At 39.5% G+C, this 14,448-nt stretch overlaps 1 protein-coding gene across 1 annotated transcript in view; it reads right to left on the reverse strand.

Moving 5' to 3' along the window:
- DPYD (dihydropyrimidine dehydrogenase) overlaps window positions 1–14,448 on the reverse strand; it is a 311,278-nt gene that overhangs the window by 11,826 nt on the left and 285,004 nt on the right. Inside the window, exon 20 of the mRNA XM_031057867.1 lies at window positions 1,431–1,574. Within this exon, the coding sequence (XP_030913727.1) occupies window positions 1,431–1,574 (144 nt within the window). The remainder of the gene's footprint in view (window positions 1–1,430; window positions 1,575–14,448) is intronic.

Raw genomic sequence — 14,448 nt, forward strand, 5'->3', positions numbered from 1 at the left:
CCTACATCAATACTCTCCCTGCAAGGAGAACAGAACCATGAAACCTCTGAGGTCAAGCAGGCTTTGAAAATGCTCATCATAGTGAGGAAAAAAGAGTAGGTTGCTGTTCTTTGGAACTTTTTGTGTATATATATATATATAGAAGAGAATCTCAGCACAAGAGAACAGGAGGGGTTTTCAAAAGTGTGACATAAACCAAAATAAGCAATCCAAAAACCTGAGAGAAGTCTAAAGAAGTGGAAACCTCTGAGGTCAAGCAGGCTTTGAAAATGCTCATCATAGTGAGGAAAAAAGAGTAGGTTGCTGTTCTTTGGAACTTTTTGTGTATATATATATATATAGAAGAGAATCTCAGCACAAGAGAACAGGAGGGGTTTTCAAAAGTGTGACATAAACCAAAATAAGCAATCCAAAAACCTGAGAGAAGTCTAAAGAAGTGGTAAACTAATTAAATTAAACAGGAAGACGATTCAAAATTTCTCCTTGTCTGGTTCTGCCATCCTACCAGTTAGCTTGGAATACTGGATGTATCAATAAACTGCAATATTCTGTTGGGAATTATGTGGTTTTCTGAGCCACAGCTCATGTTTTATTTTATGCCTGGCCTTATTTTTTCAAGAATTCTTACACGTCTGCTCATGTAGATATCTGATATTCTCCCATATATGAAGAAGAAAGTCAACAAGGTCAACAGACATAATTTTTGTACTGCTTTATAAATGATCTTAATGAGAATCCTGATTTTAAAAACAATTATTTTTCCTATTCAGACTTGATGTTTAAGTAAGCTCTAAAGTGAACATCTAGAACAATTAGCTCATGCTGTTTCATTTTATTGATATTTATTGACTACCTAAGGGAAGGGAAAAGCTTCAATGTATGGATTATGCAGTAGATAGGGGTCACAGGTTTTATTTTTACCTTGACATTTACTCATTGTAGATGGTGGATCAGCTACTTAGACAAACATTCTCCAGCTTTAAAAGTTCAATCTCTAAACCTATGACACAGCTTTTATATGCACTGAACACCAGCCTTTGCCATTGATCCTACATGAGGGATGGAGGCATTTAGCACAGTGCATGCAATCAAAAGGTATAATGCAAAACAGCTCATACTGTAGCATTCAAGCTGAAAGAAATTCTAAACAGTTCTGCTTTGTTCTTCAAGGCATCACTCCTGCTTGATCTGCAACTACTGTTCCACTGCCTGAATATCTTCATTCTGAAAAATGACATTAGGGAAATACCTGCACACGTACATCACAAATAATTTCCCATCGATTTTGGTTAAAAGCTAGAAAGGTCTGCATAAAGAGTTGTCTTTGATGCCCTCTAACAAGCTTAAAAGCAGTAATAACCAACTCAAACTGCTAGAAATGACTGTGCATGTCAACTGCCTATCACTTCTTATGCATGTATTTTTGTTACCTTGATTGCTGGAATGGGTTTCTTCGGAACAAAGTGTTTTATCTCAGGAAGCTCAGCAGCCATGTTCTGTGCCTTCAGTTTTATCTTGTTCTCAGCTATTATCTTTTTGCGTTGCTCCAGGTAAGGCCCAAAACTGGGCAGTTTCTGAAACAAAAATCAGTAAACATGATTACGGTTAGTAAGGGGGTATAGTAGAAAGATGAGTCTGATCCCAAGGGTGAGATCTTGAGTCCATGTTGACTGCAACTTGCTTCTTATTCAGGAAGCTGAAATTGAAATCAGTAAGCCTGCACCAGAGTGAGAAGTGAATAAAAATCAAATATGAACATTGGGATCTGACTTGGAAATATATACTGAATATTAAAATATTAATATCTCACAGCAGAAAAATAGCTGAATTGCAGGTCAGCATCCAACAGTCTATCATTTCCCCATTGCATACTTGCTTATATATAAAAATTTATCATGTTAAATAATTCAAATGCTAACTTTATTTCTGTTTCATTTTATACTATGTGGAAAGGTATCATAAAATTATCAGTTTACTTAGAAGAGTTTCACCAGTATTTAAGATTATTTGTACCAATATCTGAATAAATCAATACATACTTTAAAGGCTACAAACATGTATTTGGCAGTGTGATAACAGAAGGCTGTTTTAACCTGTCAAAGTAAGGCTAACAAACACCAAATGAACTGAAACACATTATAATCTCCTAATTTTCCTCTATGTAACACTTGCAATCTTTTCTGGAACATTTAGTCCTTGAACCCAATTAAGCAAACTCCAAAGGAAGATTTCACTGAATTGCAAAACTCATGTCTCACCCAAGAACAGGAAAGAGCTGGATCAGATTTCCCAAAAACGCTCATCTTCCTGAACAAAAAAAATCCTTTTGCTTACCTGGAAGAGACACGGACAACTGTAGTGTGCCACGATCACAGATTTAGGTGAGTGAAAAATAGTAGAAAAATGGACTTTTGCTTGATGCAATAGACCATGCCCTTCCTCCCCTGAAACTAGTTCCTTATTCTGCAGAAGTATTTTATCCACCTAACTCAAGCCTGTTCAGGAACTACAGCAGTACTGCAGAAAGCAGCAGGTAGTAACAGGGGATACATAGCCTGAGCAGCTGCTGGCATTAATTCACGCTAATAATACAACCTCAAAGAGCATATCGAACAAGATACAGTACTGCTGTGCTTATCAATTTTTTAAGAGGGAATTTCAATGTGAATTTTAAACCCCAGATTATTTAAAAATTTAAAATTTATTATTTTTTAAAATGAAGTAAATCCAGAAGAGGTTATCCTGCTCTTCTGCTAATCCTTTGGAGAAAAATTCCTCAATGATGTCTGTCAGTCACAATACCCAACCCTGGCACCTCAGGCTCCTTGCTATGACAAACAGAAGCTCCTTGGCTGCTGGGTTTTGGGTACTCTGAGCACACAGCCAGAGGGTGATGTCCTTGAAATGCTCCCCTGCTTCCAAGATTTGGTTTGTGGTCTCAACGCATTTTTAACAGCAGGTCAGCTCCAGGCTCACCCTGTCCAGGAGCTCCCCAGAGGAGCCTCCTGCAGGCTGGGACTGAGCCCTGCTCTGGGTCACAGCCACAGCCTGGGCAGCAGCAAGGCAGGATGGGGGTGCTGCAGGTTCCAAATGCAGAGCTAGCCTGAGTTTGCCTGCTGGCAGAGAGCTCTTATTTTGTCTGTTCAATGGGATCTTTGCTCCTGCATGTCATGTTCAAGGCTTCCTTACAGGCATCAAACTTTCCCTTCTGTGCAGTTGCTGGACCTGAAATGTTCCAGGGCATCTTAAAAGCAGGCTTTGAGAATTCCAGCAAACAGCAGTGAGGTGGTGGCCTTACATACTGAAGTCAAATAAGGCAGCAAAAGCAGAATTATTTTAAACAGCAAAATAAGTACAAAGAAGAATTTGTCTAATTCCAATCTAATCAATAGGCTCTAAAGCACACACACATAAACTCAATTCTCTATATGACTTTTAAAAAACCTAAAACTTTTAGCAGAATTCTAAAAATTACAAATTTTGATAAAAAGTGTTCTTGTATGTCTACTAGGCTGAATCAATTAGAAATATATTTTTGGCTATGAATAAGTAGTAGCTGTGTCACTGAGGAACTATTTCCTCTCCATAATTTATGTGCTGATGCCAACAACTTTGGTTTGAGAGGGCAGGAGACCTGATGACAAAGCGTTTTTGGATTCTTTCCTGTCTGGCCAGGAATTGAATTGCTGACTTTGAGAGTAGGTAGCAAAGCTAATTTTGCTGAGGTTTTAACTGCAGTAGTAGAGAGAGGAGACAGGTGTTCATGGCTTGACTGATTGAAGATCATCTTTGGGAACAACAGCCAAATCTTTGCAGAATAAATCCTTTACTTTTCTATACGCCAAATCTCTGAATTTGTACAGACAGAAACACTAAGAATATTGAAATTAAATAGGTGATCTAAAGAAAAGTGTGGAAAAAGAATCTATTTTTGTGAATAGGTGAAAAGTGAATTACAAAGGTTAATTAATTATCATACTTGTGAGATGGAAGTATTTAGATTTTTGTATCTAACATAGCTGCTAGCTAGAATGTACAGTGGGCATTTTGAGAAGTGTGCAATGCCTTCATTTCCATAATTCAGATGTTTTGTAATGACACGCATGCAGTTAAATTAAACCATATAATCCACATATTTTAAAAATAAATTATTATTAATCTACAAAACTGTCCTCCAACCTTCATATTTGCTGTGCACTGCTGTTTTTCAATCAAGAATTCGGCTACATAGAATTTAAAATAATTAAGGAAACATGTAGGTCTTGGTCCAGGCTTGGGCCCATACACAATGTGCTTCCAGTGACTTCACAGAAGGTGACTGTGTGCCCATACAAATGGCCTGGTTATTTTGTGTTTGGGGTCTAGTAGTTCACAAGCAGCCAGGCCAAATTTCATTAATCAACACTGAAAACCAGCAATCTTTTCTATAGCAATAAATAATACATGAAAATGCAGCCTCAGGAGCTTAGGAAGGACTTATTGATGGTTCCCCTTATGAGTAATGCTCAGACATGTGGAATGTTGAAGAGACTGCTTATTGTTCAGAGCTGTGGTTTCAAACATTTTGCAGTCAAAGGCCATATGAAATGGCAAAAAATATTTTAATGAAGTGTGTTACTGGATATAGCAAAGGTGGAAAAATGTTGAAATAACTGCCGAAGAGATGGATACTGAAGAGATTTTAAAATTAAATTGCCTCTAATCATTGTAGGGGACAACTTCCTAAGCACATGGGGGATTTAACAACAAAATTCCCAATGAAAGCACAAGCACAGAGCTTGGTGTGTTTAATTCTGTTTGTTTTTGTAATCTTTATACAGTAATTTTATTTTTTAAATTTCCAGATATTCCAGTGTCACTAAACTCTCCAAACACTGGTATCTTTGTCAGACCAACATCTGCCTAGAAAAAACAATTAATATGAATATGTGGAGCATAGCAAGTGCTTAGAAGATTGCAACAAACAGGGTAATTAGATAATTCTTGTCTACTTATATATCTGTATCAGTGATGTCTATAGCTGCATTATTTGTATCCATCTGTCTCTATATAGACATAATTCAATGTGTTTCTGTGTTCTAACATCAAGAATAGAGTCTAAATAAATACATTAAGTGGAATTATTTCATTCTTTATAATTGCATTATCAAAAAACTTTAAGCTTGAAATATTTTGCTGGAGTATTTTACAGAAAGAAAACAAAAATCCAAATCCTCCCCCCGCCTCTGCTTCCAAAAGCTGCCTTTTAACTGATGAACTGTATAAATCTTCAGCAACATTGTGATTTTTGTTTCAGTACTTTCTCCAGGGATTCATCATTGATGAATTTATTCTTACCAAAAAACCTAAATCCTGCTCATTTAAAGATAACAGTATCTTCCACTAAACCTGTCTCTATTCAGATATAAAAAGGCATTACCCTGCCAATAGAGAACTGACAACTTAATGAATCAACAATGAAACCTTAAGCCAGAGAGCTTTAAGGTGAGTAAGTCTGTTTTGATTATAATTTATTCACAGATCAATCAAAAGGTAATTGAGCATATTATGAACTAAAGAAGGTGCTTGTTTCCTAATGGCTAAAAGTAGAGAGAATCCTCCACTTCAGATTGCTGCAGTTTTCATGGGCACACCAGCAAGCAGCCTAAGCAGCACAACAGGCTGGTGAACAGGGCAGTGCAATGGGCATCAGATGACCCAGCCTTCATTTCTAACTTGGAAACTGATCTGATCCTTACTCTGGGAAAATCCATGTATGTCTCCATGAGGTAGTCATGGGTCGCTCATCTGGGACCTGTCTGCTCCTAAGGGGCTGGATGCCATCTACTGTTAGAAGACACAGATTTCAGCTGGCTTTGCATGGCCAGGTTTTGGTAGTGGTGGGCTACAGGGGTTCAGGGAGAGGCTTCTCCTGTGTCTGACTGAGCCAAGGGCAGCTGGCTCCAAGAGGGACCTGCTGCTGGCCAGCGCTGCGCCCATCAGGAATGGTGGGAGTGCCTCTGGGATAACATGAACACCTCACTAGCAAAAGGACTGTGAGGGAAAACGTGGGGCTGCTACTGAATGGAAAAAGGAACCTTGCAAGGGGTTGCAGAGGAGGCTGAGATACTGAACACCTTCTTTGCAGTCTTCACTTCCAAATCCAGCCCTCAGGAATCCTTGACCCAGGAAAGCAGGAAGAAGGTCTGGACAAAGAAAGACTTCTCCTCAGTAAAAGAGGATTGGGTTAGAGACCATTTAGTCAAATCTGACATCCACAAGTCCATGGACCCTGATGGGATGCACCCACAAGTACCGAGGAACTGCCAGAGATCATTGCTCAATCATCTTTCAAAGGTCATGGCAGCCAGGAGAGATGCCTGAGAACTGGGAGAAAGCAAATGTCACATCAGTCTTCAGAAAGAACAAGGAGCACACAGGGAACAACCAGCTGGTCAGCCTCACCTCAAACCCTGGAAAGGCAAGGAATGGCTGATCCTCGACACCATCTCTAGGCAAGGGGAAGACAAGAAGGTCATCAGGACTAACCAGCATGGATTCATCAAGGGAAAATCATGATTAACCAACCTGATTGCCATGGCCCAGAACCTTTTATTATATTTTCTGTCCCCTGTCCAGTTGAGGAGGGGGGTGATAGAGCAGCTTTGGTGGGCACTTAACATCCAGCCAGGTTCAGCTCACCATGCACAGTTAAGTGTCATCATAAACCAAAAATGGTCTGCCTCCATCCTCTTGCAACTTTACAACAATAACAACAACAGAAAGATTACTGTAAAGTTTCCTGAAACAGTGTCTGCTTTCTTCCTTGCTCTCAGAGAATACAATGAAACATGACTCCAACATTTCCAGAGAGAAAGAAAACACAAGGTCCCAGTAACAAAAGGAGTACCAGTAACAACAACAAAATCTTGGCACAATGTCAGGGTAGCTTGTGTTTCTTCTGGGAAAATAAAAAAAAAAACAAACAACCAAACCAAAACCCCAACAATAACAACAACAGCTGAATTCTATTCCTCTGAAGGTGGCACATAACACACATTTTCATATTCATAGATACATGGAGAGAATATTTTGCACAAGCTTTCCCCACGGGTTAACTGCTTAACTAATGAAAACTATGTGTGGCAATGGAGAAAGGGAAGCTGCAAATCATTACCCTGCTAGACATTCTTATTCTTTCAGGCATTCAAAGCTAAATTCTATGTAGTTGCTTTTCTCAGTGTCTGTCCCATACACTGCCATGGTCAGAGCTGGCACTAGGGCTCATGTCAACACCTCCAGCAGAGAATCCTGCAAGATCCTCCCCACAGCACATGGGCAGAATCGTGGCATGCAGAGGATGGGATACTTTATCAGTTTCCACCTGATAGAGAGTTTCTTGGGCCAACATCAGCTGTTGCAGCCCCTGGAGCTGCTGTGGTTGCATTAGCAAGAAGCCATAAGAACTTTGTCCCTTGTGTTAAAGGGTTCCCATGGCTCTGTTTCTTAGAGTTGATACATTCCTGGCATCAGTGCCTTTAATGATGTGGGAATGCCATCAGAACAAAGGGCAGAACACAACAATTATTCAGAAACAAGAACTCTGCCTTTCAGTTGTTTTCATTTTTTTTCTTTTGGAACTTTTATTTGCTTGGTAAACAGCCCTGTCTCAGTAATCTGCAATTACTGCCCATATACTTGTTCTGTAACCTCTGCTGCCCACAGCATGTGTATACACCATTGCATTTAGTTACTCAACTATTCTGCCTGCTCTTTAAACCATGATTATTTGAAGTGGGTGAGCTAACCCCCAGCCCTTCAGTAACTCTGAGTCTAAACAGAACAATAATGCGTGTTCTAGAAAAACACATTGCAGTGACCTCGCCATGAGATATACAGTGCCATGCTTGTGTGCAGATAAAAATATTATTTAAAATAACAATTATTTCTCCTTTTGTAATTTTTCTAACACTGCCACAATTTTCCCTTCTATCTCCAAATTAGAAGTGAATTATTCTTCATGTTCTAACTCAAATGTTTGGTTTATATACACCAAGTGAGGGAAAAGATGTGAGGATTATAGGCTTACTACAGTGCAGCAACAACTTACATTCTACAAATGTATTGAAGTAATGAAATATTCATCAATAAAACAAAAAAGAGTTAATATTTGAAGCAAGCTTAGACATTTACAATCAAAAGCCAGGATGACATAGATGATAAAGAAAATGTTACCTTCTGGGGTAAAGAAAAGAAGATACTGATACACATTTCTGTGCTACTTCATGAACATCTGGCAGTCTGTCACTTAATAGACAACAACATCTTCTCTAAACAGAAGAGACTTGAATTCATCAGGGATTCCTGTAGTACAGTATGTGCTTAACTTAAGTACCTGCTTTCTGTGATTTCCATAGATTACCATATTCATGACACTGTGGAGTGAAAGCATTCTTCTAACTCTCTAACCAGAACATGGAAAAGAAATTAAAACATTGGCAGGCACTTTGTCTCCAGTTTGTTGGACACGTGAGGAAAGGACTTTCCACCCATTTATGCAGATGAAATTCTGTCAGCTAAGTAGCAGCATAAAGAAGATGTCAGCAGAATGGCTATTAACAAATATCTGTCAGGCAAGCAAATATAACTGTATTCAAATGTGTTTAGGAAACAGGAATCCATACCAGTTGAGCCTTAGTGTTGGAAAAAACTTTTTTCAAGCAAGATTTTTTACTTTTACTGATACCTAAGTAAAAATAATCAGTGCAGTATTCACATTTTCACATGTATCTATATACCATTTATACATATATCTATACATTGTTTATGCACTTATATGAATGCTTTAAATCACATTATCATATGGCAAATGCCATTGGTAGATACTTTTACCCACCTTCTCCAAACTGGCTGGTAACTGAGCTGTTAAGACCATTGCTAAAATCATGTTTGTTTGGATTTAACCATTCTCTTCTGGGGCTACATGCACTGATGGGATTGACTCCAGCAGTCCTAGAACTGTGTGTTTTCTAGGCCCGAAAGAAGCCTCAGAGATGCCAGCTAGACTATTAAAAGGGAAGAATAAATCTTGTCTTCCAACTATGAGAAAGCATGGATATCCTTGCTGCTATAGTGGTTACCAACTGGCCACTCAATCACAGATACTGCTGACCCAGCAAGGTGAGCATGAAGCTGAGTTTGCCAATTCCACTGGTGCTAAATGAGCTGGGTCAGGCACCAGGAGCAGCACAGCCCTGTTGGAGAACTCTGAGGGCCAAGGAAGCTGCATTTAAGGTGCCTAAATGACCCATCTGAATCTGTTCAAGAGCTCCTTGAGCAACTCAACATTTCACCACAGAGCCCACCAGTTTATCCCTGTGGCCAGGAGGAGATGAAAAGAGCAATATCTGCATCTACCTTAGCTTTTCCACTTCCAATCCAGCATCCCCTGGTGGAAATACAGCTCCAGGCCCTGCAGTACTTACCAACAGCCTATGTGTGCACCAGGGCCACAGAAAACATTCCCAGTCCAGTCAGTGTTGCCCACCAGACTCATGCTCTCGGGGGAATGGGACTGACCAGAGAGGGCAACCTCCTCTTCCAGACTCTGGGAGAAATTGAGATTCAGAAAGCCACTCTACAAGGCTTTCAGTACATTCAATAAAATAACTACTGCTTCCCCTGTGTGCAAAGAAAGTGCATTTCCACCATTGCTGTATGTGTTTCAGCTGCAAATTTGCCTGTCAAGTATTTCTGCTAGCAATCAAACCTTCCAAAAGAGGTAAGAGCCTACACTTTTCCCATCTGCTGGATCCTTTGCAGATTTTTGCTTTGATTTTTGTTTATCCTGTCTTTTTGTTTTGATTTTTTTTTTTTTGCATGGAAGCTCCAGACTTATTACCAAATGTCTATACTGTAAACAGCATATAATTTAAATATATCTAGAAATAAACTCCACTTTTCCCTGGTAGACTACACACTGCATAACTATACATATATTATTGAACTAATAGATTACTTAAATGCAAATCATTGCTAATAATTCCTATCTAAGCCTTCTTCCACTTCAGATTCATTGTAATCCATCTCTTATGGCAGATGAACTACAACACTTATCCTCCTCCTGCACAGACTACAATACTTTCCCTCATTCATCTCTCACACATGCAATCCTTCCATCTCTACTTCACACAATCCTAATTTAAATGTAAAGTATTCAGTGCAGACAAAAGAGCTCTAGTCAACTCTTGCAGTTATGACCAAGGAACCTACTGCTCCCTTTCAGTCTTCATATTCAGTAACACAATGCCTTTCATCATCACCTCAATATCCTAAACTCACTAAATCTCATGCTAAGAATCATAATACAAATAGTTCTAGCACTAATAGCAAGTACTTCTACCCTCAATAGCCAAACCTCCCACTTCAGCTGGTGAGAGGAAGGATGAGACAATGCTGAATAATCTCCTCTGAAGAGTTTGGGTATTCTGGTTTGATTAAGGCCTTTAAATAGTTTTGAAAATGTGACAAAGCAACACATAATATATGACATTAAAAAAAAGGAATATAGCTAGATGAAAAAATTGGAATGGTGCAGTAAAGTGATAATAATTTTTTAAATTTCAAGCTATTAAAAACTTTAAACAGATCTGAAAGGAAATAAGTAATTGCTAAACACTTTAAAATTAATATTACATCAAACTTATGAATCAAATATAAATAACACATTACAAAAGAGAGCTTCACTAAACTGATATAAATGCTTCTTATATCACCATCAAGTAGTGAGGAGACACCAATATGTAGGTACTAAAGTAACAGACACTATATAAAAACCAAATGTATAAAACTAGAAGGGTCCTCATTAAAGTCCAAGTCCCCCACAGTGCCTCTCTTGCATATTTATCTGTCTTTATAACAGCTAAAGTATCTAAAGTATCATTATATTCTGAATATGGCATTACAATGGTCATATATTCTAAAATGCTAATTTGATTAGATTTTCATTCAAGTCAATCAGAGGAAGAATTTGATTTTTAAAAATCCAACATGCAAGTCATTAGAAATACAGATTACAGGCATCCATCACTGTACTTTAAAAAACTATCTTGTTTTAAATTACTGTAATAGCTTTAAAACGAGTTCTGATAATCTTGGTACTGCAAGACTTCACTGATTTGTATGCACAGTTCGGCTCACAAGAATATGCATTCAGCTTGGCCTCTGCTATTAAGCAGAACCACAATCACATATTGCTTGAACAGACCATTCCCTTTTTCACTGTGCATGTGTAGTACATCCTTGCAGATAAACAAAGGAGATACATACCTTTACCTATCACTTCGCACTGTGTACTCACTGTGACTATTTGGCAGGTCAAACGGGTGACATGGCACAAGAAACCCAATAAATGCAGAGGAACTCCTGTGCTGATCCTGCAGAGCTTCTCCACGTGGCTGAACATGCAGGGATTTACACTGGCTGAGGCTGAGCCCCCGTGCACTGACTGGGGGAAACAGCACCACGTCCCACAGCCAAGCCACCCTTCCTGGGCATGCACACCTGACTTCATCCCTGGAGCTGCACAGTTCCCATGAAAAGTGACACAGAGCACACAGTGGACACATCTTTTGTGCTGCTTGAATAAACTGTCTTGTCTTCAGCCATTCTGCACTCAGTTCAGATAACAACCACAGGATAACCTCTTCAAATGTGAGTGATCCTGCAAGCCCTACAGAGCACTGCTACTCAAAAATCTGCCATATTTAAAAATCTCATTCTCATTTAAATTGTAAAAAAAAATTATTTTTATTTCTTCACATAATTCAACTTGTTAAAATTATGCCAGGTATTTATGGTGATTCAATCTACAGCTCAAAAACAAATCATCTGTGGCCATTTTGACCATTAAGACAGAGAGGGAAACAAAATTTTCTACTTAGTGCAGCTTCTCTACATTAATGCTGTCTACAACAGCAGTGCTGCTCTAAAGGTCACAGATGACATAATTTATGTTATTATAGATAATCCATGTCATCTGTCTGCCTGACTCTTTTTCTCCATATTTTTTAGAGGTGCTGTGTATTTCAATGGATAAAGCTCCTAGGAGAGCTTCAGTCTGAGCAGCTTACAAAGGCAGGGGCAGGCACCACACCAGAGAGAACTGCTGCTTCTCCTCAGGAAGGCTGTGCCATTTCTTGCCTCCAGAGAACACTCATGAGCATAAGTGTGCTGCCAAATATGCAGTCCTTCTGGTGCAGAGCACTCCAACAAGCCATGACACCACTGCAGGGCCAACTGCAATTTGCTGCAGTGGTAGCAGTGATGAGAAGTGGAGGAGATTTTTGTTGCCAGGTCATTTGTATGAACGAGTCCAGGCTCCAAATGCAGTTTGGTAGTGGGACTTGCAGGGTGGTGCATCCTGACTGCAGCAACTGTTCAGTTGTCCTGATTCTGTGGACAGCAGCCTGGTAAGAACTCAGGGGTGTACATCTCAATCCCTTCCAGATGCTGAGCAAGGAGGGTCACTGCAGCCTGTGGTTACTGAGGGGGTGCTAGTTCTGGCTTTATAAAATCCTCTCTAATAACTGATGGCCACTTTGTACTCATACCCTTTCCTGCCCTTAGGAGATAAGGATTGACATTTCACTGGCACACATGACTCAGTGTATGTGAGCTGGACTGCTCCCACACTGCTGGTGAGGTACAAGCCTCCTTGGAGGGGCTGTGCCCCGTGTGTGCCTCACAGCCCTGCCCTGCCTTGTGCAATGGAATGGCCTCAGCACTTACACACTGCAGTGCTGCACCGTGGGGTATTCTGTACAGCTCCTTTATGCAGGAGAAGACTCTAGCAAATTACAGCAGTTGCATTCATAGCATGCTTTTGTTTAGTAATCACCTCAGGAGACTGTACAGATCTGGAAAGTGTGGAAAGGTATTGTGAGATGGTTTATGAATCCCACTAATCTTCAAATTGACATTTTCAGGTGTGGGTCTATCCTGCATGGTTTTTACTTTTTAGGAGCTAGGTAATAGCCTTTAGGAGGTCAGCAATTATCCCAGTGCTCCAGGAGTCAAATGCAATTTCATTTCATTTTATTTCATTTTAGATTTATTGCCTTGGTCATTTCAAGCAGATAGATGAGAATGTAATCATGACCAGCTACAGCTTTTGCTGTTCTGTTTCTACACCTATACAGCTATGGCAGTGATCCCAGCCAACTCCATTAGTTCTTGCTGATACTGCTGGCATTCTTCAACCACAGTTTTGATATCAAATTTAATTTCTTCCACTGGTATCCACACTAAGAGATGCTCAAAAGATACTGAGGTAGTTACAGTCTGTAATTCTTACATCTAATACATTTGCAAATATATTAATATTGCATCAGAAACTGTAAAGTCTTTTTTAAGCTGGAATGTACATTACCACCTGCAGCTCTGTGTAATGCCTTGTTAAATTGCTAAAAGACTATGCACGTGTACAGCTTCCCATCTTCTCTACAGCTGGCTGGCTGCCCATCTGACCTGTGGCTCTGCAAAACCTCAGCAGTGAGACATGCTCTCCTTACTTTCACTTCCCTTAATGCCTTTTCTCTGAGTGCTGAGGACATTCTATCAATCAAGTGCCCCCCTGGCTGCATCACCGGGTCCATTTCCAGCTTTTCTTTGTCTAGAAGACTTCCCAGACCTTTAAAACACCATGTAAATACTTTGCTACAGGGGCTCTTACAGAGTGCTACCTAGTTCAGCTAAGTTTTCTGACTTTTGGTCTGTAACTTTCATTAATTGTTTGCCCCAGTTTTGTCACATGCTTCTTTCATTCATACACTTCATTTACTTAAAAGCAGAGTATTTGTGAGTTATCTATACTTTTTGGTATTTAAATTTGTTCAGCTTTTTTTTTGTAACTAACATTGTCCTGCTGGTATTTTGATTGTTTCTATCATGTACATTTTTGATTGTTTCTATGCTGTACATTTTTGTCAGCAGTTTTAGACTCCCAGAAAATGCCAACAAAGTCTCTGTTGTCTAGTATTTACTGATGTTTTAACTACCCAGCTGGCATTCAAACTGTCCTCTGCTTTAGTGCTGCTGCTCTTAGTTTAAAGTTCATGCTTCTGCAAACGGCACTGAAAGTTTATTTTTGATCTTGTGTAGTGCATCAAAGCCAGATATGAGTAAAGTTGTATTTTCTGAGTCAGTTTGTTTTCCTGATGTGATAAATTTTTCCTTTTTGCTACAGCAAGCAAGCTTTGGCAAAACACTCTTCTTGCCAATACAAAAAATCCCATATGTGAGACAATTACCAGATTTCTCTTCTCTGCTTTGTGCTAATGCATTTGTGTTTGCACAAAATTTTTCCTTGTCTATGCAAATCTTTTCTGGGCATTTAAGGGCTTGTCTCAACTCCACTGGTGGCCTCAGCTCATGCCCAGGAGCCCTGCATTGCTGCTGCCTGAGCTCTGC

This window comes from Geospiza fortis, unplaced genomic scaffold (assembly GCF_000277835.1).
Source record: "Geospiza fortis unplaced genomic scaffold, GeoFor_1.0 scaffold403, whole genome shotgun sequence".
In the NCBI taxonomy this organism is placed as follows: domain Eukaryota; kingdom Metazoa; phylum Chordata; class Aves; order Passeriformes; family Thraupidae; genus Geospiza; species Geospiza fortis.